At 52.8% G+C, this 25,475-nt stretch overlaps 1 protein-coding gene across 2 annotated transcripts in view; it reads left to right on the top strand.

Annotated features, from left to right (window-relative positions):
• The window catches only part of CHKA (choline kinase alpha), a 62,041-nt gene that overhangs the window by 34,274 nt on the left and 2,292 nt on the right, over nucleotides 1-25,475 (top strand). The window contains exons 3-11 of one of the 2 annotated variants that reach the window (XM_030330745.1): nucleotides 4,147-4,200; nucleotides 11,673-11,786; nucleotides 14,728-14,861; nucleotides 15,114-15,218; nucleotides 15,932-15,990; nucleotides 17,850-17,937; nucleotides 18,707-18,815; nucleotides 21,568-21,674; nucleotides 23,066-23,147. In XM_030330745.1, the coding sequence (XP_030186605.1) occupies nucleotides 4,147-4,200; nucleotides 11,673-11,786; nucleotides 14,728-14,861; nucleotides 15,114-15,218; nucleotides 15,932-15,990; nucleotides 17,850-17,937; nucleotides 18,707-18,815; nucleotides 21,568-21,674; nucleotides 23,066-23,147 (852 nt within the window). The remainder of the gene's footprint in view (nucleotides 1-4,146; nucleotides 4,201-11,672; nucleotides 11,787-14,727; nucleotides 14,862-15,113; nucleotides 15,219-15,931; nucleotides 15,991-17,849; nucleotides 17,938-18,706; nucleotides 18,816-21,567; nucleotides 21,675-23,065; nucleotides 23,148-25,475) is intronic. The other variant, XM_030330746.1, reaches the window with a different exon arrangement.

The following is a 25,475-nucleotide window of genomic DNA, read 5'->3' as shown; positions in this document are numbered from 1 at the left end:
AGACACAGAATCCAAAGCAGGCTCCGGTCTCTGAGCTGTCAGCACAGAGCCCGACGCGGGGCTTGAACCCACAAACTGTGAGAGCCGAAGTCGGACGCTTAACCGACTGAGCCACCCAGCTGCCCCTAAGTTTGTTTTTTATAAGAGGGGTTTATTCATTTTTGAGAGAGAGAGGGAACGCCTGGGGGAGGGGCGGAGGGGAACAGAGGATCCAAGACGACGGGCTCTACCCTGACAGCAGAGAGCTCAGTGCGGGACTTGAACTCCCAAACCGTGAGATCATGATCCGAGCTGAAGTCAGATGCTTACTTAACCAGCCGAGCCACCCAGGCACCCCTCGGGTAACTTTAAATAGAATGTTTTTGAATCCTAAAATTATTTAAGACAAAATTTAGTCAAGCGATATTTTCTCATCTCAGCCTCTAAAGTCTACTGACTTCCATTTCCTTTTCTAAAATTTTTTTTTTTTTCAACGTTTACTTATTTTTTTTGGCACAGAGAGAGACAGAGCATGAACGGGGGAGGGGCAGAGAGAGAGGGAGACACAGAATCGGAAACAGGCTCCAGGCTCCGAGCCATCAGCCCGGAGCCCGACTCGGGGCTCGAACTCACGGACCGCGAGATCGTGACCTGGCTGAAGTCGGACGCTTAACCGACTGCGCTACCCAGGCGCCCCTTCCATTTTCTTTTCAAAGCATGTAATAAAACATTTAAAAATCTAATAACTTATAGTATCAATGTTAATTTTTTTCCTATTTAGAAGTTCTTGGCCCATGAAAAATCTGACTCCGCTTTCAAAATCTTGATCTCTAAAACGAAATATGAACCATACCCTTGTTAGTACTGCTGCCCCCTTAGACAATTTTATTTCCTATATCACAGTCTAATGAATATGTGGATTATAATGAATCCTTTTATAGATTCTCTTGAAAAACAAGCCCAAAATAGGAAGAAAAGAGTGAGGAAGATGGGAAGCCAGTGGCGGTATATTTTAAATTATCTTCGGGTGTCTTTTGTTTTTTGTTTTTTTAAATGTCTTTATGTTCTACAGTTCACCCATTTAGAGTGTACCGTTTAATGGTTTTTACAATCTTGAACATATTTGATGCATGCTGACTTCTTAGGCCCTGAAATTTCTGCTTACTTACAAAAAGGAGTTTTTATTATGGGGAATTTCAGATACATACAGAGTAGAGCAGAGGAGCATAATGAACCCCAAGTGCCCAATACCCGCCTCCCCTCTGACCAGTCCTTTGTCTTCACCCTCGCTCCTTCGGTGAGGTTATTATGAGGCACACGCCAGACATCGTGTTACTACTTCCGTGAACGTCTCGGTCTCTGTCTACGTAAGATGATTTAAGAAAAAAAATGACCATAATCATGTTCACATCGATAGATTTTAGTAATTATTTGATATTAACCAGTGTTCAAATTTCTAATGTAAAAAATTGTAGTTTTCTTTTATATATTTTCATAGGGTTTTTATTAACTTGCAAGTTGGCAGAAAATTTGGGGTCGTGTTAAATATTTATACAAGATATTTTAATATCTGCTTCAAATAAATTTGTGCCTCTGAAGTAGAATCCCACAGATGCCAAGATCTATTTTACTCCCCATTTTCCTGCACGAAAAAAGTTCTCTGACCTCTTTTTTGGCAATGTGAGTCTGTCTCTCTGTGGCTTATCAGGAGGAGGCCTCTTGTCTCACTTTTTGTGAATATCTGATCGGTTTGAGACTTCCTGGTCTTTTTCTTACTCTTCTTGTTTGCAGGATTGAGGGAACCTGAACATTCTGTACTGAGGAAACAGAACAGAGGGTTGAATATGGCAGAAGTCCATCTTGCCTTCAGGATGGTGCTCTTATGGTATAAGTAATGCATTCATTTGGGGGTGGAATGGAGTGGGCAGGGGTGGGGAAATTATTAACAATTGATTTCCACTTAAGGGTACGAGTATTAAAAAGGAATGGCCGTGGGAACTAAGCAATTTGTGACTTTGGAGGAAGTGACTCGCTTTGGAGAGCACCATTGGACAAGGGAAAGGGACTTCTGTTGGCTGTATAACCCATCAACTGTATCTCCCTAAGAAGATACAGTTTGAATAATAACAGTGTAGGAATAACTGTAGTCATTTAGAGTTCTGTACAGGTCAAATCCCGTTACAACAGATTTCAGTAGGATATCCACATTCCATATTTGTCTTTTTGACAAAGTATCGATACACAGTGTGTCACATTACGGTACTTTTTTTGTTCTTCACTTTCCTCGGCCCCATTCGACATCCTGATTAACACTGTAGCCAGTTTCCCCGCTGCGCTGCTCCGATCAGGGACGCGAGCTTGCCCAGTGCCCGCCAGCTCCGGCCCAGAGGCCATGCCTTGAGCTTCACAGCGCGGGAGTGGCCTTCCATCACCCCAACGACAGTGTAGTGAGCGCCCCGATTGCTTGGTGCTTTGGGGGAAGACTAACAATAAATAAAAGACGGAATCCCTATTCATTAGGAACTTGTAGGCCACTGGGGAGAGAGGAGACGCTAAAGTCAGAGTCTGAGGTAACGGTTCAGTAAGGGGAGTATTTTGGAATTAAGGAAGGAGGAAAGCTTTAACGGTTCCCAGTTACTCCTTCCTAGAGCCCGTCATACCATACGTCACGCTGTCGGCAAACATCTAAAATTATTTCCGTAGCGTTTTCATTTTTGTAGCTTTGATCGTAACGGGATTTCACCTGCAGCATCTTTTCATCAGAGAAACGCAGATTACGCAAATGAAAATAGATGTCCTCCATTTGTATTTTTCTGTACTTTGTACAAAATGAACTTAACTGGATGTCAAAGATGTTACCGAATACGTATACGTGCAAGGTTTTTGCAGATAGCTTCATGAACGTGGGTATTTGTTTACTTTTATATCGCATAAGCCAGCACGTGTACGGTTTGTGCAGAACACACATTAAGACGTCTGTGCACTGTTTCCGTCTATGATGGATGCGAGCCCCGCTTTAAATCACTGCAGTCTTTGAATGGTGCTGGAGTAGCTGGTGTTGCTTAACGTGGCATTTTTTTTCCCCTGTCCACACTTTCCACCCTTGGTACAGGTATTTTTGATAAAGCTGTGGAATGGAAAGGTATGTTTTTCACGGGATGTTCCAGAATCTTTTACCTTAAAATTTTTAAAAAGCTCCCTGTGGGCTCCCTTCTGTGTCTGGCTTAAGCCGACGTAGTTCAGTGATAACAAGTAACATTTCTGGAGGTGATATTTGAGCATAAGATTTCGACACGATCCTTAAATTTCTGACTTGCTTTTCTCCATCCCCTCATTAAAGATACTGTGAAGGCTTTTACGGCACTTGGGGTGGGGGTGGGGGGGCTCTTAAAACATACGATCTGTGCCTTGAAGAAAGAACGTAGCCAGAGAGTCATTTAAGGTCGTTGATGATCTAGTTGTTACTTGCCAGATCCCTGGCTTCCAATAATTTGCAATTTCATTGAGGAAAGTGATACACGGATCCCTTAATCCATGAACTAAGCTTAGGGGCTTTATTAAATTTGCACGACCCTCTTTTTGGCGGAGGAAGAATTCAGATCGAGCCAGGGACAGGCGGAGCGAGCAGGGCCAGTCTGTGAACGTACCAAGTTGGCAGGCTCGTCGCCCACGTTCGGTGCCACGCTTCCCGCCCGCACGGGGCTTTCTTCTCTGTCCCAGTTCTGTGCTGACCACGACTTGCCCTGGGTGTGTATACACTGCCCGTTCTTATAGGAAGGAGGCTTCCTCGGGATAGTGTTGCCTTGAAGGAACCGCCTACCTAAATCGGGAGACCACTTGACGGTCGGTCTCGGGAAGGCCTGATTGGAAGAGCGCCCCCTATTGACTTTCCTCGGACAATGAAATTGTGAAAAGGTACAAGGCTGTGGGGTGTCGACAGCACATTCCTTTTCCTGGAAAGAAATGAAGCGATTTCCTTGGGTATCAGCATTAGCGTGGGCACTGGTGGGGCATTTTAGCCTGCCGCTGGTGGCTTCAGTGGGTTGAGAAACACTCATTAAAGATCTGTGATGTTTTATAAACCCTGACTGTTCTGGTGGTTGCAAAGTTAGTGTCTGTGTGGTGTTCCCCATCTTACCAGAAGTGTTTGCTTTTTCTCATTCGTAGAGGTCCTGTAATAAAGAGGGATCCGAACAAGCTCAGAAAGAAAATGAATTTCAAGTAAGTAATTAAGTCCGTTCTGCGTCTGTATGAGGTGTAAACCCGTGTTGGCCCACTTCGGCGCTCCGGTCTCGCGGTGCCTCTTTCCCGCCCCTGGACGGCCCTGGTCTGTCGGTCTCGGGGCACGGGCTCTTGCCACACTGGGATTAAGACCGAGCGTGCAGCCGGTATTTTCAGTTCCTCCTGAGTGTAGGCAGTGGACGTGTGGTGCCCCTGTGGCAACCTAGACATTATTTGGGGTGCTGGGAGAGGGCAGTCTGGGGAGACGGTTGTGCGTGATAGGCTTGCGCTGCTGCGCTGCGTGCCTCTGGCCCCCTTCTCTGGTCACGCGCCCCTCTGCTAAGCGGGCACTGCCTGGTGCAGGCAGGGGTGCCTTTTCCCAGAGTGGCAATCCGGTCAGAAAGGCTTCTTCCCAATTAAAATGACCTCACTCTCTGAAATGCTCACACTCAGAGAAGAGCCTGGGGTCGGGAGCACTGCTGTGTCCACACCTGGCCCCTCTGTGAGGCTCAGAAGTGGGGAGTCTTGAGAGTGATCTCCACGTTCCAGGGAGTAAACAACTTTTGAGCATACTGTCCCAACATGTGCAAGTTTGTGTATAAGTATACAGCCCCCCCCCCCCCCACACACACACAACACAGACATAAAACCTGCATCTACACACGCGTATATAAGTACACTGGCTTCCTCACTGTATTCGAATTACTCAAATGGTCTAGAGGTAGAAATTGAAAAGAGGTGAGGTCATGAAGAAATAAAGCACTGGTAGTGACTTCCTTCTCGTGTCACCGTGGATTATTGTGGCTGCGCCCTTCCCTGGAGACCCTCGTCTAGTGGATCTGGAACTTGTGTTCTCTGGGTGACCGCTGACAGAGACGCCCTTGGGCAGGAAGTGATTGACAGTGAGTTTGCAGCCATTTGAGGCCTTTGCCTGTGGACCTTCGTGTGTGCCGGCGGTAGAAAAGGCTGGGCCACCAGGGCCACTGGGGCCTCCGTGACACAGACCCCCCCCCCCCCCCCCCCGTGCGCCTCCAGTTCTGACTCCCCTTCTCTGCAGCACTCGATAGCACCCTGCCCTTTCTGAACGCTTTCTTCCCCTCCTCGGCCCCTTTCCAGGCCTGACCTCCTAGCGTCTCAAATGCCAGAATGCCCGTGACCTGCCCGAGGCTCTCCTCCCATGCTGCCCCTCGTCCCTGGGTCGCTTCCCGGCCCCGACCCCTGCCCGGGGTAGCGCCACCCGCCGCCGCCTCTCAGTGGCGTCACCAGGCCCAAGACGAACGCACGGACTCCTCCCCACCCCGTCCCCTTGGCAGAACCTCATTTTCTCCTTCCTCTGCGGACAGAGGGCGGGGAGTCACCTCCGATATCCCCTTCTCTCCCTCGCCCCGTATCCGAACCCCGAGTCTCTTTTCCTCTGAACTCTACCGAGGGTCTGTGTGCCCGTCTCCTCTGGAACCGCCCACCTCCGGGGTCCAGGCTCCCGCCATCTCCTCTGGGGGCGCCGCTTCCGCTCCCCCTCCCGCTCGAATCACTCCTCTGGTCAGGTCAACCTCTCCCCTGACATCCTTCAGTGCTCACTCCGCCCCAGGTCGGGTTGGGCTTTATCCCAGCAGGTGCCTGTCGTCTGATCCTGCTGAACCCTTCCATTCTCCCCTTCGTCCCGCATCCACATTCCTGCTCCAGCCACGTTCTCCTAAACTGTGGTTTTCTTGCAGCCACAGAGCCTTTGCCGATGCTGCTCCTTCCGGCTGGAGTGCTCCCCGCTGTGCCCGCTTCCCACCCCCACTCGGGCACGTAATGGGACCTCACTCGGGGTTGCTTCCCCAGGGAGCCCTCCTGCTCTCTCGACTAGGCGTGCGTGTCTGTTCCGTGCCCGCACCCCAAGCGCCATATGCCGCCGCTCCGCACCTTGTCAGGCCGGGGTTTTCAGTGTCACGCGATTCACGTCTGCCTCCTCCTCTTGTGAGATTCTAGACTCAGGGCAGCACCTCGCCACCCCGTGTGGTCTCGCCACGGCTGTCCTGCCTGGTGTAGAGCGGGAGCAGTATAGAATTGTTGAACGTCGGCTGCAGCTGGAGCCAGTGGACAGCTCTGGAACATTCTGCCCCTTGCCCGCTGGTGCACACGCCCCTTGTCCCTTCCCCTCCTCCGTCCAAGATGCCCTTGCCTCGGGTGACCCGTTGGTCACCGCCACGCTTCTTCCTCCTGTGCCTGCTGGATTTCCACTCAGAGCCCAGCAGCAAACAGTGGGTGCTCCGATTGTAATTTCTTTGGGTGAAAAGGTAGGGATTTGGCTGCGGGAATGGGGAAGGTGGTTTTTCTTCTTGGAGCCCCTTTGGATGGCTGGCCTCTGTCTGTAATCTCGTCCCCTCTCTTCTGAACGTTTCCCCCGCCAACTGGGCTCTCCACAGTCTCACTGTCTCAGAGACTGCTCCCCAGCCCCCTTCTCCAGGCCGACTGGTGGGGGGGGGGGTGGTGGTGTCTTTTCGCTTCTTCCCCATTCCTGCTTCCAAACCATTTCTCCTCTGTTGCAAACCATTGGAGAGCTGCCCTGATTCGCTGAAGATTTCCGTGTCCAGCTTGGTCTTTGGGCCCAGCCACCTGGCCTTCTCTAAGCCCGCACCTGAGCAACATCATTGGCGGGAAACCGCTTGGCCGGGGAGGACCGCCCCCGGCAGGCCACGGAGCCCCAGTCTTTGGTGGCCACTATGCTCTCGGCCCTCGTCTGTCCACTTGCAAGCATGTGAACTGTCTGTGTTTGCACCTGCCCTTTCCATGGGCTGGTCCTTCCCTTGGGCTCCAGACTCCAGCTGTCCTCTCTCCCTGTCTGCGGGCGCGTTGCTCCTGTCCCTCATGGCAGACAGAGCTTGCTGGCCTTGCCTGAGTCTGCTCCCTCTTGTAGCAGGATTTCTTGAGAGAGTATGAGAGTATTTATATACTCTCTGTTTCTCACTTCCCGATCAACCTTTTTTTTTTTTTGAAAAAGTTTTGAGCACGTGGAATAGCACAGAATAATTTAGTAAACACCTTTATGCCACCGCGCAGAATTTGTAGCTGACTTAATCATGTTGCTGATTTCAGTCTTGTTTTTTTTTAATTTATTTTGAGACAGCATGTGCACAAGTGGGGGAGGGGCAGAGAGCATGTTCGAGGATCCCAAGCAGGCACCCCACTGTCAGCACAGAGCCCCATGTGGGGCTCGAACTCAAAACCATGAGATCGTGACCTGAGCTGAAATCAAGAGTCAGCTTAACCGACTGAGGCACCCAGGCACCCCCTGATTTCAGTCTTTTCTAGATGCATTTATTTATTTTTAACTTTTTATTTCAAACTAATTGTAGACACAACAGAAGTTTGCTTTCAAACTAGTACAGAGAGCTCCCATACGACCCTTCCCCGACTTCCCCTGACGTTAACACCTAACACAACCGTGGAGACCAACATGGCACAGTAACGACGACTTGAGTTTCCCAGGGTTTTCCACTGTTGTTCTGTTCTGAGATGTAGCCAGGACCCCAGTGCTGCACTTGCTGGTTGTTCCCCCCTTAGTCCATGTGTCTGCTTCCGTGTGCCTCACAGTCCCAGTGCTCGCTGGGCAGTTATTTTATAGCACGTCCCCTCAGGTTTGGGTTTGTCTCGTCTTTTCTCATGACCGGAACGAGGTTATGCATTTTGTGCAAGAATACCACAGAAACGCTGTTATGTCTTCTCAAGAAGTTCATAAGTTTGATATTCTATTCCTGGATTTTAATTCCTTTTAATACATCTTTTAAGTTTAGTTTTGAGAGAGACAGACACAGTGCAAGTGGGGGAAGGGCAGAGAGGGAGGGAGGGAGAGAGTGGGAGGAGGGGCAGAGAGAGGGAGAGAGAGAATCCCAAGCAGGCTCCATGCTGCCGGCGCCGAGCCCGATGTGGGGCTTGACCCACAACCCATGAGATCACCACCTGAGCCAAAACCTAGGGTCGGACGTTTAACTGACTGAGCCACCCAGGCACCCTGTGGATTTTAATTTTGTAAAAGAAAATTATCTATCATTATAGATAAAATGAAAAGTCTGCCTAGATACTTCTGCCCCTGTACCCCTCACTCCCCTGGAACCATTCTTGTTTGGGTCACCGACGACTTCCACACGGTCGGATCCAGTGGCCACTTTGCTCCTCCCCTGAGTTTGCCATCAGCAGCCCACGGAGCACCACACTCTCTCCATCACGGCCGTGCCCTCTCCGCCTCCTCTCCTGCTCCCTCCTCCTCCTGCTGCCCCCATCTGAATTGGTCACAGACATGAAATGTCAGCGTTTTTGTTGCTTTTTAAAAGGAAATACATTAGAAAATGCTAGAAAGTCTGGCACAGTTGTGAGCATATAAGGTTTCTTTTAAGGATTGAGTGGGTCCAGAGTGTGCTCCTCACCGTCGCCGGGAATCTCAGGCCCTTTGTGGGTTCCTCCCCTTAAATGCTCCACACGCTGAGGTTTCTCCGGCTGGGCCTCCTCTTTCCTGGTGGCTGGGCTCCCGGCGCCCGCCCCTCCCCTCCCTTGAATGTGCCAAAGTCACTCCCGCCTCGGGGACCTCCGTCTCACCCTCAGGTGTCCTTGTCATTTCCTGGAAGCAGCTCTGTCCTGCCCCTGCCGCAGGGCTTGTGCGTTGTCTGCTTCTCTCTCTGGGATACGGGTCCCTGCAGGCTTTTCCGGTTTCCCTGGGGCCAAGTAAATGGTTTCAAGCGGAGGTAGGACCTTCTGTCCTAAGAAATCAGAACCAGTGTCTGGATGGCCAGTGGCGGCGCCTGGGCCAGTGCTGGGGCGGTGAACTGGGTCGCTCTGGTCCCATCCGGTTCTTTACTCACTTAAGTAGCAAGCAGGGATGTGTTTGGAGACCTGGCGGTTCCCAAAAGGCTGGCACAAGTCGATGCACTCATTCGGAGATGGCCCGCTCCCCTTTTTTTTTTTCTTTTTTTGAGTAGGCTCTGTGTCCTGCATGAGCCCAATGTGGGGCTCAGACTCATGACCCTGAGATCAAGAGTCGGTCGCTTAACCGACTGAGCCACCCAGGCGTGCCACCTGCTATCCTTCTTAACCTATTTTAACCATTTTTCTTGCTTGTGATTGTTTTCCTTCATTTCTTCCTCCAGACTTTTCCCTCCACGCACCAGCTCCCCTTCCTCCCTACCGGGAATAAATATTGAACTGCGATACTACATATGAACAAAGAGATTTCATATTTATAGTGTTTGGAGCAATGCCAGAGAGAACTGCAAAGTTCTTAAGTCTCTTTCCATCTTCTCTCCATCCTGGCGATGGGTTGACTCAACTCTAGAGGATTCTGGACAGTGTGTGTGTTCAGCCCGAGTGCCAGCGACAGCACGGCCTGTGAAATCAGTCCCCAGTAGCCTTTGTACTGAGTGGGCACGATGCGCAAAATGCTAAGGCTCTGAGGTAACGCGGTGGGTCTTAACTCTGTATAAAGTTTGTAACTTCAAACGCGAAGGCCTGTTCAGGATCGGGCACTCGGATGTTTTATACGGCGCCAACCCTAAGGCCCTTAGGCTTAGTCACTCCACACAGAGGGAAGCCAGAAAACAAATTTTGATTCCGACAAAATCTGGATACCTAGACAGAAGAAATCCTGATGCAACTCTTTGAAATCGTGAGACGGGAGGGTGTGCAGAGGGGAGGGTGTGCTGAGGGCCGCACAGAGCCACCACGGACAGCCTGTCCGCCTCCACACCCCCGTCCCCCGTCCCGCGGTGCCCGGCCTGCATGCGCCTTGGCACTTCACTCCACACCGGCATCCAGGTGAGAGTCTGAGAGGCGCCTTGCAGATCTGCGCACACTCTCCTGCGGGGCGGCTCTGGTGCGGGTCGTCGGGCCGGCAGGGACTCCACCTCCTTCGAGGGGTTCAGGAATAAAACCCGTCTGACCCTCGACCCTGTTCTCCACGCCGTTAACCTGACAGGGCAGTGCCGTGTGTGGTCATCGTCTGCGTCTGCCCAGGTTGCCGTAAGAGGCTCCGTGGGGGTGCGGACAGCACACGTTTCTTTCTCGGCGCTGCGGGCCGGACGCCTGAGATCAGGGTGCCGGCACGGTTGGGGTCTGGCGGAGCCCTCTTCCTGGCCTGCGGGTGCGGTCTTCTCCGAGTCCTCACATGGCAGAGGGATGGAGAGACAGAGGGAGGCACAGCGGGCTCTCTGGTGTCTCTTCGTATGAGGACGCTGATCGCGTGGGCGCCCCGCACTCGTGACCTCATCTGTGCCCGTCCCCCTCCCAGAGGCCCGTCCTCACACACCATCACGCTGGGGGCCAGGGCTTCGGCGTGTGGATTTGGGGAGGACGCGGTATCGTTCACGGCAGCCGTAGGTGCGAAACTGCAAGTGAGTAAGTAAAGAGCGGGTCTCACGAGGTGGTCAGCCCACAATTGTGGGAATAAATGACACGCACGAGACGGTGGCCAAACTGGAATTACGGGGGATCACCAGCAAAGCCGTTTGCTCCCCAAAATGTGAAGGTGATCCAATGGCTGTTTACTCCAGTGTGGTTCCGTGTCCTTTGGAAAAGTAGCTTCTCTGTTTTCTTCTCTGTGACGTCAGCGCCCTGTCATTGCCTGAGTTGGTCCCGTTGCGCGTGTTTGTAACATGAGCGTACAGAGCCGCTTCGCTTTGCTCCGTGTTTGTGCGGGATCGCACTCCCCACGGCACGTTTCTTAACAAGGGGTGAATAAGAATCCTCTGAAAGCTCCCCCCGCCCCCCACGCCCGCTGGCCCCTCCTCAGACACAGTGACTTAGAGGTTAATTTGCTGTTTAATGGCAAAGGACCGAGGAGTGAATTTGAACTGAGGCCAAAAGATGATTTTTGTAGGCAGGATGGTTGTAGATCCACCTGAGTCACTGGGACTAGAGACCGCTTAGGAGCCTCAGGGATTTTGGCAAGAGACAAAGTTAAACCGGCAGCAGAGACTAGGGATAAGAGCAGGGCATGGAGGCCGGGGATGTGCCGCGCCAGGGCGCTCTTTGGACCGAAAAACAGGCCCAGGTCTGTCAGTTGTCCTTCAGGATGGGTTCGGTGGCAGAAGGCCCCCGCGCTCCTGCTCCGCGCTCGCGGCTGAAAAGCAGGCCAGCACCCCCCTCTCCAGAGTGGACGGCATTGTGGCGGCCTTTGAGAAGATGCCGTGGGTGGAATTCGTAGAAGTTTTAAGGTAGATACGAGCAGTAAAATACCAACAGATACTCTGTTTTTGGAATCAGCGACCCAGTTAAACTGGAATTTTAAATCTTACTGATATAGCGTGACCCCTGCAAGCACGGACCCTGCCACGTTACAAGATGTTGATCTCTGTGTCTTCGCGTTCAAGATGGGGGTGGCGGTCATGACGCCCAGTCGTAGAGTCGCTGGGGCCTGATGCCGCTGCTCCCGCGGAAGCGCTCGTGCCTGCGCACCCTCAGCCCTCAGGAAACGTGTGCTGTGTTGCTGTCTGTTCTAGGGGGCCGAGGCCATGGTTCTGGAGAGCGTTATGTTTGCCATTCTCGCAGAGAGGTCGCTGGGACCCAAGCTCTACGGCATCTTCCCCCAAGGCCGCCTGGAACAGTTTATCCCGGTAAGATGTGTTCTGCGCCCGTCGGCCGGCACGCGCCGCACACAAAAGATGGATTCTTGCCCTTGTGGCTGCAAGAGCCCGAGACGTCGTGCTCTGACGTAGCAAACGTGACACGTTATTCCATTGCATCAGAAATAAAGAAAAAACAAATTTCTGTTGCGTTTACATTAGCACCTCTGTCTTTCTGCAAAGATGTTCATCCGAATGAAAAATCTGTATGAAGCCTACATTCCACTGACCCCTAAAGCTGCTTACCCCGGCATTTTCCCCCTTCACCTTGTTCCCGTGGACGTCTGGGCCTCCTTTAGAAGTCACTGCGGGTCCCCGTGGCCCTGGCCGCCGCGTGCCACACCCGGGTCTTTGCCCCATGGGGCCACTACTGCTCTTTGCCTCGTCTCCCATTTCACTCCCTCTGTCTGAGTCTCCCCAGCTCCCACGGGCCGTCAAGTGCCTCTGGTGTTTCAGGGCCCGGCTCAAATCCCGTTTCCCAGAGTTGGGAGTGTTTGCCCTTTCTTGCTGTCCTGAGGCATTTCTGATGTTGCTCTAACATCCAGACCAGCGTGTCTTGCTTAGAGTTACGTGTGAGTAAACCCACGAAGGGCTTCGGGCCTCGAGAGCTCGCGGTAGAGGGAGCGTGGGGCGGCTCCGGGCCGTTTAGGTGGAGCTGCTGAGCCTGGCCGGCCTGCCTTCCCACTCACAGCCAAGCTCACAGATGTGGTGAAGGGTTCCTCTTCTTCACCTGTGGGGCCCCTCGGAGACAGGGTCACGAATGGCTGCCTTTTCCTGCCCGGCCTCACGTGGCCACCTGTACGGTTGGCCTGGCCGAAGGGAGGCCCTGCTCGCCAGGACTCAACCCGAGTTCGGCGAGAGGCTGGAGGAAGGGCTGCTGATGGTCTAATTCCCCACAGCCCAGGGATAGGAGCCTCCTTGTGACCTGTCTCCCGGGAGGGGAACCCTCTTCTAGGTCATGCGGTGGCGCCATACGAGCGGCCGCCAGCCGACAGGCCTCGGTCTCTAGCCGGGCACCTGGCTTGCCACCTGGCGATTGTTTTATTTATAACTGTCCCAGTAAGGACAGTAACATCTGGCTGCATGAGCATCACATGAGAAAATAATAAAGCATTTGAAAGAGTTAAAAATCTAAAGCACTTCCTGTGGTTACGAGTGGCGACACGGATGCACCTTAAGAAGGTGACACTGAGCCACAAGACCAGGTGGTGAAGGCTACAAATAGTACAGGTCATTTTAATAAAGCCCTGGAAGCACACCGGAAGCTGTGTGAAGTATACGCATGTGGTGAAACTCCTTGTAGGGAAGGGAAAGGAGCAGGGACCACAGCTCAGAATAACGGGGCGTCCTGTCCCGGACCAGGATGCGGGCGTCGGTGTGTCCGTGGGTGCATGCGGTTTGAGTTCTGTAATTCCAGTGTCTTTATATATAAAGACACTGTTTGCTATGTCGTGAAGATTTTTAAAAATTTTGTTAAAATACCAGGTCGAACCACTTGAAACTACTGAGATCCAACCGCTTTTGACCCCAGAGACGGTGATTGCGTTTGGCTCGGCCTGATGGCACGTCTTACTTGCAAGTTTCCTCGGGACTGCCGCATGCGCCCCAGCCCATCCGGTCCCCGTAGCCACGTTCCAGAGGGCACAGGAAGTGACCTCTGCGAACGCTGGTCTCCTGCTGCTCTCTCCGAAGGAGCTTAGAACCCTGCAAGGGGCTCATTTTTGAGCGCGGTTAGCCTTACACTTTCCACGGTGCCAAACAGATCAGTGGCGTTTTGTAACCGAGCCGAGGGAAAGCCGAGTGAACGCCCTGCCCTCGCCTTGGTGCCACCGCTCAAGAAGCTGCAGGGCCCCAGGTGCAGGAGGAGGGCGAGGTTGGGCCTGCTGCTTCCAGGGAGCCCTGAGCTCTCGTCGCCGGGCTCCCACCATTTGTCAAGACCTGCCCGGCGGGCTGCTGGCCCAGGGCCCTTGCCTGCAGCGCCCGCCCTCGTTCAGAGCAGCCCCGCCAGGGACTTGATGTGCTTCTCATTTTGTGGAAACCAGAAAGTCAGACGCAGAGGTCTGAGCAGCGTGCCTTTGGCCCTATGCCTTTGACATGAGGATTAAAGCCAGGGTTCGAGCTGGGTTTTTTTTCTCTAGCTTGGAGACTCCCCCTCTTCACCCCTGTGCTGTGCCGCTCTGGATTTTCGGAGGAATGCCTCTTTGGGCTTCTGGAGGGGAGCAGTGCGTGTGGGAAGGACGAACAGGTCTCAGTGGATTGTGCTTTCCTGACGAGCTGGGACGTGCCTCCGGAGCGGGTGTGGCCTCGGGCCGCAGTAGTGGGAACTGGGAGCTCTGGGGGTGGCAGTGACAGGAGCCGCAATGGTGGGAGCTGGGCACCTCTGTTTCTTCGCTCAGCTTTGCGCTCTGAGAGCCTGCTCTGTGCCAGGCGAGGGCTGTGGACGCCACCGTGGGCGAGGGGGCCGTGGCTCATGCTGAATTCCTGGCAGTGCTCCCGATTGGGACCACCTCTTGCCTGAGATGTGTCCGGGCGGGTGTCCGAGCTGCTGAAGGAGCTAGACACGGGCTCATGTGACAGACCGCTGGAAACCTGGAGCTTTTACCAGGGAAGAGGGCACGCTCTGGCGTCAGGCAGAGGGCAGGGAGCACAGAGTCCGCCTAAACGCTTGTATGCGGGGACGACCTTCTCACGATTAAAAGGGTTCAAAATGATACTGAGCTGTGGAGCAGGCCCCTCCCCCTTGCTGACAAATGCCATGGCGATTGCTGGGGCACTGTCCGCGGGGCACGGTGCCCGTTCCTACGGGACTTCGGTGCGCCGGAGGAGACTTAGATGCCCTACAGAGCGGACTCCTAGTCCTTAGGCTTGTGTGATCGCGCACCTCCAGGTTCCCTGAACAAATGCTGTTTTCTAACTCCCTTTTTTATTCCAGAGCCGGCGATTAGACACAGAAGAATTAAGTTTGCCAGATATTTCTGCAGAAATAGCTGAGAAAATGGCCACATTTCATGGTATGAAAATGCCATTCAATAAGGAACCAAAATGGCTTTTTGGAACAATGGAAAAGTAAGTGGCCAAACCGCTTGGCTCTGACTCAGTTTTGTGTTAGCGGCCACCAGAGGTGCCAGCGTGAGTACTTGTTTGCCACGGTGGTCGGAGTCCTTCCTCTGGTCTGCCGGATGGGTGGGTGGGCAGGAAGTGAGTTTTCTAGAGAGCCCGGGGCTCCCCGCTGGCATCCCGTGGCTGCACTTCACGGGAGCTCCAGGAGGAGGCCACGGGGGACTGAGCGGTGGTTTCCGTTCTCCCCTTTCCTGCAAGGTATCTGAATCAAGTCCTGAGGGTCAAGTTTGCCGGGGAGCCCAGAGTGAAGCAGCTCCACAGACTCCTCCGCCACAACCTGCCTTTGGAACTGGAGAACCTGAGGTGAGGCGTGGTCCGTGGCGACGGCGCGGGTTTTCTTCTGGAATGGAGGTCGTGGGGGCGGCAGGCTGGGGGTGTCCGCAGAGGAGGGGCACCGTGCGCCGCAAGCTCTGGGGGGAAATGGAGTAGGAAGCTCGGCGCTGGCCTCCGAGCAGGGGCTACTGCCCGGCCTTTGGGGTGCAGCAGTGCGGGCCTCCGGCATTCGCCCCGAGTGCGAGCAGTCCCGGCCTTCCTCAGTCACATTTGCACGTGGTGCCCAGTAAGTGGTGACCGGGACCTTCTTCAAGGCGCTTGTGTTTTGGTAGGAGAGACGGAGACCAGCAAACACGTCCCGTAATGTCAAGTCGTGGTAAGAGGTGTGACGGAGACCAGAGGCAGACTGATGAGGAGGGTCATACTGGGGTGGGCGGGGGGGGGGGGGGGGGGGGGGGAGGGACGCGCTGCGGGCCAGGACCCACAGCCACGTGAGGAGGGTCCTCCAGGAGGGGGCCCACACAGGAAGAGCTGGGCACCCCGGGGGCTCACGAGGGTCTCTGGGTTGAGCTGCTGCGGAGCTGTCGTCGCGTGATGGTGGCGCTCCCGGAGGCCACGAGAAAAGCACTGCACGGAGGCCGTGTGGCGCCGCGGAGCGCCTGTGCAGTGCCGGGCACAGAGGTGGTGGCGCTCTGTCTCTGGCCTACAGTGTGATGAGTGACGACAAAACCTTCCTTTCCCAGGTCGCTGCTGGAATCCACCCCTTCTCCAGTTGTGTTTTGTCATAACGACTGTCAGGAAGGTAAGGATTGCTGCCTGTTTTGTGGAGCTGGCTTTGTGTGTCTGCTTAGAAGGCTGAGTGTGTGTGTGTGTGTGTGTGTGTGTGTGTGTGTGTCCACTGTGTGATGAGTGCCAGGGCCGCGGAGAGGGGAATGGCTGTGTGAATAATGGCAGGGCCGCACAATGGAGTGCTGTGTAACTGTTGAAAAGAATGAGGTCGAGTTTTTATACAGAAAAATCTCCAGGATGTGTTAAGAGAAAAAAAAGCAACTTTTGGAAAAACACAGGGGTATCCTCCCATTTTTGCAAGAAATATTATTCACAGAAGAAAAAATGAGAATGTTCGCTAACCTGGGAGGATAAAGGACGGAAACTTCCAAAGTCACTTACTCGTTTAGTGTTTACTCTGGTGGACACAGGACTTCGGTAATCTGAGGACACAGTAGGAGATGACCGTGGCCGGGATCGGTCCTGGGGGCCTCGTCCCCTCCACCTGCAGCGCCTCGCGGCTAATCGAGGTCACCTACTCTCAAGATCAGTTCACTCTGCATGGCCTTGAGTCTCTCTGCCTTCAGGAAATTACGACTCCGGATACCCCTTACTGTGAGCCACCTTTGCCCACCGTGACTTCAAATGGAGGCCCGGTCTAGCTGGGCAGGTCCCACGGGTGCTGCCGCGGTGCTCTGGCACCCGGCAGGCTCCGCCGTGCTGTCCTTGTCCTCTCCGTCGCTGCTGGCTCGTGCCCACCCTCGGGCCGTTTGCCAGGCTCAGCGGTTTGTTTTTAATTTTAACAGTAGTCCGTGTTGAGGGTCAGTCATCGATGAGACATCAGTTTGAGCCAAAATACGTTTTATTGAAGAGTTGACCATTGCTGGCCACGTCTCGCAGTGTAGACGCGTCAGCCACAGGTTTGCGTGGCAGCGGGCGGTAGCGGCACAGACGTCACCGGGGGCGTGAGGGAGGCCGGCTGCCGGCGGTGGCCACGTGTGCAAGGGCCAGAGAAGCTGGGGGCGTCTGTCTCCCTTTTTCTGCCGCTTTGGGCATCTGCTTCCAAGTCTCCTTTTGCTGGCCACCGGAAACAGAAGATGGATGCCGAGAAGCCTAGAAAGTGCACCTCCTGCAGAAACCCTGGAGAGAGGGGCCGAAAACCTAGCAAAGCCTGGCTCGCCGGTGCCACCCCCCAGCCCCGTAGTCACGCTGAACGCCGTGTAGAGTGTGGGGGTCTTGGAACGTGTGTCTGAAGAGCCAGTCTGGCAGTCAGTTCACTTGTGGCCCGGAAGTCGGCCTCACGGGACCTGTGGCGGAAGGAACGCCACCTGCGGCCTCCTCCTCAGGAGGAGAAGGGGGTGAGGCGAAGCAGTGGGGCCGAGTATGGTCCCCGGAGCCATACGCACGGTAGCTGCCCTCACCGGTGACATCCTCGTCGGGGGGGGGGACACCGGGACGCAGCTCCCTAGCCGGTGGGCCACAGCCGGCCCGTCTGCCACCCCGCGTCAGCGCTGCTGGGCGTGTTGGGTCAGCCAGAACTCTGGCGTGCCAGTCCAGCGTCGTCTTCTGCACCCCTGTGTGAAACGACTGGGGAGTACTGCCCCAGCAAGCGAATGGCGGGCCATTCTTGTTCGGGGGTAAGCCCGGGGCCGTGTTACTCTTGGGCTGCTGTGAACAGGGGCTCTTGTGTCCGCACGGCCCGGGCCTTCTGTTTTGGGGGTGGGGGGGGGGGGGGTGACAGTGCTGCTCCTGGGACTCTGTGGCCTGCGTTCACTCGTGTGGTTCGGATTCCCGGAGAGGATCAGAACCGCTCTTGGCCCTGCCGGTCAGGGGCTCGTGCCTTCGACTGTGAAGCCCACAGTAAATGGCACGTCGTCGAAACCTTTTTCGCAGGTAACATCTTAATGCTGGAAGGCAGAGAGAATTCTGAAAAGCAGAAACTGATGCTCATCGACTTCGAATACAGCAGTTATAATTACAGGTAACACGTTACAGTAAAATGTGTTTATTTCCGTATCGTTCTATTAGGTTAACGATACACGTAGGAAACAATTAGAGCAGAAAATAGGCAGCAGTGCCAACGAAATACAGCGGAAGCTGGTGCGTTTGTCCCCGCGGCCTGCAGTGGTGTGTGAGGCAGCGAGGCCTGTTCTCCATGGTTCGTGGGGAGCAATGGTGTGAGGAGTCACGATGCGCAACTTGGTATTTTGTTGGTGTCAGAGGTCAGAGCCCTGAGTGCAGGAGGCTCTCAAACCATTGCTTTTGTTCTTTTTTAAGGTTTTTTTTTTGAGACAGTGCACACGCACGTGCAAGTGGGGGAGGGGCAGAGAGAGAGAGAGATTGAGATTGAGAGAGAGAGAGAGAGAGAGAGAGAGAGAGAGGGAGAGAGGATCCCAAGAGGCTCCACACTGGCAGCACAGAACCCAGTGCGGGCCTCCCTCCCACAAACCGTGAGATCATGAGCTGAGCCGGAATCTAGAGTCCGATGCTCAATCGACTGAGCCACCCAGGCGCCCCTTGAACAATGGCTCTTGAGTCATGGGCACTTTCGTGGCTCCGGTCGGCTGTGGCTCTGGTAACTGCCCCGTTGGCTCTCCCTGTCACTGACGCTGTCATCCCCGGGGAACCTCGGGAAGGACAGTTTGTTGCTGGGAGGGGTGCTCACGACTCGGCCTTTGTCCTTCTCTGGCCAGGGAGCCTTGTGCCGTGGCATGGTGCCCTGTTCGCAGCGTCTCTTACCTCTCTTTCAGGGGATTTGACATTGGGAATCATTTCTGTGAGTGGATGTATGACTATAACTATGAAAAGTACCCTTTCTTCAGAGCCAACATCCTGAAGTACCCCACCAAGAAACAGCAGGTAGGAGACTACTGGGTGGAGGCTTGATAGGAGGTAAATTACATGAGTCAGTTTTATGCAGTTAGAATTGATTACTTCTTCAGTTTTCACAAGACCCTTGTGAAAGGGTCAGGATGGTTCAGCAGACCCTTTTGCTCTAAAATGTTATTTTGTGTCAAGACACAAAGTTGACATTTTAGTCCCCGTGCCGGCGATAACCTGTGTTCGGTTAGAGAGTGGTCTCTTTTGTAGCTCCTTCTGGTTTTTTCCAAAAAGCCCAGCCTCTGTTCTGCTCTCTGGCCTTCTTTTTGGGGATCACGGTGTTTCCTGTGTGTGTTTCACTCCCTGCAGACAAAAGTAATCTTTCGGGCAGCATGACTTAGGAGCCGCTGTGGTGTGAACCAGTTCCCTGTCCTGTCCCGAGTGTGGGGGTCGAGGGGCCGCGTGAAGAATCACCCTGTGGGAATTTCCCCCTTGGGAGCCCCTCCTCCATTCCTCAGCCCGCTGCTGGAGCGGCTGGGGATAAGTGGGCAGCGGGGTGGAAGCAGGCCAGGTTGTGGAGAGGGAGGGCCGAGCCCGCTTCCCTGAGCCTGTGCAGGACAGCGTCTCTACCCGCTTCGCGACCCCCCCTGCCACAGAACCGCTCTTCCGGCGGAACCCCTGCCAGTGAGCAGCATTTCAGAGAGGTCAGAGCGGCGCGAGGACGGGGATGCGGCCAGTTGCTGTAACTCACTCGGGACATGTTTCTCGGTCACTCGCCTGCGCCAGGCGCGGTGATGGTGTCTTCAGTCGATGGCCCACGCGCCAGGGGCTGCTGTTCAGATGTTGACTTGCTGTGGGACGGAAACCGCGTTGCCCTCTTCTCGCCACGTCGTAGGGCCAACTGTGATGAACTTGAGTACCAGTTGGCCAGGCTGGTTCTGGCCCTCAAGGTCAGAAGGAAGGGAGGGGAAGAGGGAAGTGTGTGAGAAGGAAGGGAGGGGAAGAGTAGGCCCTTTAGCCTGAGGAAGAAGAAACAGCAGTCTTCAGGTATTTGAGTTTTTGCCTCACTGAAAAGAAAGCAGACCTTTGTAAAAACTAGGCAGCCCTAGAGGTGAGAACCCTCAAGCCGGGAAGAGGGGCTTTTCAGTAAGAAGGCAGGTTTCCTGTTAACGCACAGAAGAGCTGTGTGACCGCCAGCACCGCACAGCAATGCGAATAGTTATTGGTCTTTTTTCGATACCCCTTCTGCACCGCTGAGGTAATCTCGCGCTTGTCTCACTTTAGGCCGTTAATGAGATGTTTTAAAATGTTAAACCATCTTAGAATTTCTAAAATAGACCACTCGAGTGAAGTGTGTTATTTTGGAGCGCTCTCTTGGATCCAGTTAAGCAATCTCTCACTTAGGAGTTTGACATCTGTGTACATATGTGGATTGGGCTCTTAACGTTCATTTTAAAAACGATTATTCATATCTGCTTGTGGAATAAGGATTATACTAGTCTAATAAGATGAGCCGGGTGTCCCTTTTTAATTTTCTGGAACAAATTTATATTAAACATGACGTTCTTGGAAGATTTGGTAGACTTTGCCTGTAAGAAAACGTGGGCCTAGAACTTTTTGGGAGAGAAGGCCATGAATGGTGACCCCATCTCTCAGGGTGTTGATCTATTCAAATTTTCTGCCGACTTGAGCATTTAGTATCTCCTGGAAATTAACCCATCACGTGTGGTGGTTCACGCATGGGTTTTAGAAACTACTGTGCCATTTGAATCCCAATCTGCTACTGACTTTACTGTCACCTGCTGTGTCTGTGCTTCCATTTCCTCATCTGCAGAAATTATTTTGTTACCGTGAGGGGCAAGGTAACATGCAGAAACAAATGCTCAGAGTGGCACCTGCTGCATAGGATTTACTAGGGGCCAGCGGTCACCTTTTCTGTGCAGATTTACTCCTTCTGGAACCCCCTGCTAGGACAGTGCTTGGGCTGGAGGGATGCCTTCTGGTGGGAGGGGGTGCACTGTGTGAAAGCCGGTTTTGGAGAAGGGCGATGGCAGAGCTGGTCGAGAAGCAGTGTTGGCATTCCAAGTAGGTAATCGCTTCCTGGCGTTCTTCTAGGTCACGTAACTGATGCCGTTTCCTTATTTATCAGAGAAAGCAAGCGGTAGTTTGCTGTGTTCTGTATAAGATGAAATACTGAAGGACATGGGATCTCCCAAATCCTAATGCGGGTGTGGACTATGTGTGGGGCCTGGTAGACCCTCTTCTCCCAACCAAAATTAGACGTGGCCAACGGACGGACATAAATGTGTAGATAATCATGGCACCGCAGGGGGAAGGCCCTTCTGCACGGTCTGGTCAGCTCTCACCCTCGGGTGGCGGGGGGGCACCTGCCAACACCTTTGGGCTCCCTGGCGCCTGTGCCTGGGCTTCCTGCGGTGACCCCGCACAGAATGCCAGCCAGTCTGGGGAGACGCATGATGTAGGCTTTGCCCCCAGACCATGGGAAACATGAGTGTGGATTAGATTCTACCTGTTTTCGCTGGAAGTCATCGTAATTTCCCGTACTAGTCTTGCCAACAAGACAGCATCGACAGCAAGCTGGAGCTCCCTGCCGGATCGGCGAGCTTCCACACTCCCCACGCCTGGCACAGAGCTGCTCGGGCTCGGCTGGGCCTTCTCCAGGCGTCTCTGGCGATGCGGGGTGTCCACTGGACGTGTAGTGCTTCCTGACAGCTGTCGACACCATCTGTCTAACCATCACTGACTCTGATGTAATTCCTTTTTTTTAAAGCTCCACTTTATTTCCAATTACTTGGCCGCATTCCAAAATGAATTTGAAAACCTCAGTAATGAAGAAAAGTGCATTATAGAAGAAGAGATGTTGCTTGAAGTCAATAGGTAATTGTTTCCTTTCATTGATTGATAAAGATAGCTGTCCTGTTCCAGAATATAATTGGGGTGACTGCTCGCAATCCTGAGTATTTTAGGAGCTTCTCTACAAACACACGTCTCTAGGACTTGTACTTTGTCCAAAGGGGAACATTTGACACCTCTCCAGATTGCAGCTCACGGCAGGGGTGGGGAGCAGGGTCAGTGCACAAGGTCAGGAGGCTTGGATGGTGCCCCAAACTGTAATCCACGTGTAAGACTCAGCGGAACAAGGCCGTGCCATCCAGGGCCTGCACCCTCTTGTCGCCCGATGCTCGTGAAATGGTGGGCACCATCCATTAATGTGTTTCTTCTAAAAAATAATGACAGATTGTGAGCATTGGTTCTGAGTCTTGCTTGTTTAACTTTGTTTCAGCAGCTCTCAAAGCAGGGCTGAGAAACTTCTGGATTTTGTAAAGGTTCAGACCCCTGTGTATCATACACACTCATCTCCCAAGTCTGGAGGCTTGAGTTACTCCCATCCTTTGGGGTCTGTTACAACAGGAGATTCTTGCTAAAAATGTCTCCGTACCTCTGACCCACCTTGTTCTGTCCAGCCCACTTAGCACAGATCATGTCTTCCAGATCCTGGTCTTCAGAAGTGTCCACACCCCTGTTGCTGAGCATGTGGCCAGCCCTGCCGTCCCCGGGGCTCCCCCTGCAGCACGGAGCTTCCCTCTCTGGTTCGGGAATGGATAGAAAATAGAAAAATGGAGAGCCAGACAGGAAGGGGAGCCCCAAGGGACATGTAGAGGGTCAGGGAGTACAAGCAGGGGTGAGGAGGATACTAGAGCATTCAGTGAAGCCCACAGGCACTGTTGTGAGGGGGCACGTGTGTGGGTTCACGGTGACCGAGGCCATGGTGCAGCGTAGAGATGGGGACTGTCACACCCTCCTCTGTTTCACCGCTGTGCTGCGAGGGCAGGGGTGAGGGTGGGGCGGCATCCAGCTCCAGGAAGGGTGGTGAGTTATGCAGAGGCCTGCATTTTCCCCCTCTTGCTGCACAGTGCGCCCTGAGGGTTGCTGGTGCCGTGGGCTCACACGTGTAGCGGAGAGCGTTTCTTTCCCAGCGTAGCCCGTGCCTGCCTGCGTGGCCCCCAGGGCCCCCGTTGAGTCCCGTGACTGTGTGACTGTCGCCGTCCCACTCGGCAAGTCCACCCGCCCCCAGCCAGAGGTGGGCGGAGCCGGCGGCCGTGCTCCCAGCTGCTCGCTCCCTGTGGCGTGTAATCCCACCGAGCTGGCCAGGGCAGACCCAGTTTGCATCCAGAGGAGGTAAAACGCCCACCTGCAGGAAATCCCGTCATCGGGCCTGTGGCTGGTGCCGCCCGTCTCACGTGCGTCTCCTGCTCTTGTAATTACAGGTTTGCCCTTGCGTCCCATTTCTTCTGGGGACTTTGGTCCATCGTACAGGCCAAGATTTCTTCCATTGAATTTGGGTACATGGTATGTTTTGGGGGTGGTTTTCTCTTCTATTCTCAGAAAGAAAATTGTTAACGATGTCTGTGAATGCTTGGTGGTAAATGACCGCTCTTTGCAGAGGGCTCCCTGTGCCCCCGCAAGTTGTGAATGAGGCGACCCGGCACCAGGACAGCAGGCTCAGCCCAGGAAGCTGAGGGTTAAAGGCTGCATAATTTAACCCAATCTCACTGGCTCCGCATCTGCAAAGGCAGGTGACCAGCAGGCCAGGCCTTCCCTGCTCCAGAGAAGTGCTGTGTGGTCCTGTGGTTCGCCTGGGGGATGTAGAAATCGGACCCTGGAGGTCCAGCCCTTGACCTCAGTCCCTTCGGACGCAGGGGACAGCGAGTGAAGGAACACGATGGGGTCTGCCTCTGTGTTTTCCTCAGCTGTCACGGCTCCGTTCTCCGGCCTGCAGCACCCCACGTCGTGCGGGCGGCTGGTGCTGACTCAATGAGCCGTCCTGGTTGCTGCAGGCAAGTTTGACAAGCCAGGCTGTCATTTTCTTCTAACTTTAGGAAGCGTCCTTGACATAGACAGTTTTAACCTCGAGTTAAGCCCTCTGTTGCCCCATGGTGAGTGTTGGGAGCGTGTTCCAGGGCAGGGGCATGTAAAGTCTCTAGTGAGCACCTTGCTTTGAGACAGGAGGTGGGAGTGACTAGTTCTCTGATCCCCTAGTCCTGTACGAGGCGGAAGGGTTGGTGCTGCACAGGTGGTCTCAGGCCAGAGAAGGGGAGTATGGAGTTTTGAAGCAGATTTAGTCACGGTCAAGTGATTATTGTAAGGCAAAGTAGACATCAAAAAAATACTACCAGAGATAAAGAATAATTTTGTAATAATAAAAGAATCAATTGATCTAGAAGACATTAAGAAAATCGTGAATGCGTCCATACCTTTCTTGCTTCAAAAGACGTAAAGCAAAACCTGAGAAAACTGATGGAGAGAGAGGCGGACCCACAGAGCAGACCTCCCCCTCCCTTGGTGACAGCAGAGCCAGAAACACAGCAGCAGGAGGGACGGAGGAGTGGACAGCACTCTCCCGGCGTGACGTAACTGATGCCCACCGCAGAAGGTACATTCTTGCCCATTGAATATGGAATGTTCATCAAGATGGACCATATGCTGAGCATTAGAAAATAGGTCTCAAGTGGAAAAGAATTGAAATGCAGAGAATATACTCTGACCCTGGTGGAATTTAATAGGATATCAACAACAACAAAATCTTGAAACTTCTTAGTTATTTCGAAATTAAACAGTACATCTAAATAAGCCCTGGATCAAAGAAGAAATGAAACGAAATATTTCAAAGAAAATTATAAGGGAACACAGTATATCAGAATTTGTGAGGTGTAGTTCGAGTAGTGTTTAAAAACTTGTGGCTTGGAAGGTTACACATTTGTATTAGATAAGAAAGTTTTCAAACCAGTGACCTTAAGAAGCTAGAAGGAGAAAAACAAGCTTAAGCCCAAAGTCAGCAGAACTAAATAAAAATAAAAGCAGAAATTGTTGAAATAGAAAATGAATGGGAAAAAAAAAAAAAAGAGAGAGAAGGTCAGTGAAACCAAAAGTTGGTTCTTTGAAAAGTTCAATAATATTTATAAACTTTTGGCTATACTGAGCAAGTAAGAGAAGACACATGACTGATACCAGGTATAAAGAAGACATCACTACAGATCCTATGGATGCTAAAAAGGGTAAGAGAATATTATGAATAACCTCATGCCAACAGATCGACAGTGTGCACGTGCAAATGTCTTAGAAGATACAAATTACCAAAACTGACATAACAAATGACCATATATTTATTCAATAAATTGAATTCATAATCAGAAAGGAAGAAGAGGGGCGCCTGGGTGGCTCAGTCGGTTAAGCATCCGACTTCAGCCAGGTCACGATCTCGCGGTCCGTGGGTTCGTGCCCCGCATCAGGCTCTGGGCTGATGGCTCAGAGCCTGGAGCCTGTTTCCGATTCTGTGTCTCCCTCTCTCTCTGCCCCTCCCCCGTTCATGCTCTGTCTCTCTCTGTCCCAAAAATAAATAAACATTGAAAAAAAAAAAAAATTAAAAAAAAAAAAAAAGAAAGGAAGAAGAAAAACTACCTTTATTTTATAGGTGACATGATCATGTACATGAGTAAATATAAAAGAATCAATAGAAAAGCTGAACTATGCAGGGAGTTTACTGAGGTCACAGGATACAAGGGCAGTGTATAAAAACCAGCTGCATTCCTATATGGTAGAAATAGTTACAGATGAAATTTCACTATATTGACAATGGCATAAAAGTATGAAATACTTAGGGATAAGGTTTTTAAAATA

Source organism: Lynx canadensis, chromosome D1 (genome assembly GCF_007474595.2).
Source record: "Lynx canadensis isolate LIC74 chromosome D1, mLynCan4.pri.v2, whole genome shotgun sequence".
Classification (NCBI taxonomy): domain Eukaryota; kingdom Metazoa; phylum Chordata; class Mammalia; order Carnivora; family Felidae; genus Lynx; species Lynx canadensis.
Note: the sequence above shows the minus strand (reverse complement) of the source record. Positions and strands in the feature narration are given on the sequence as shown.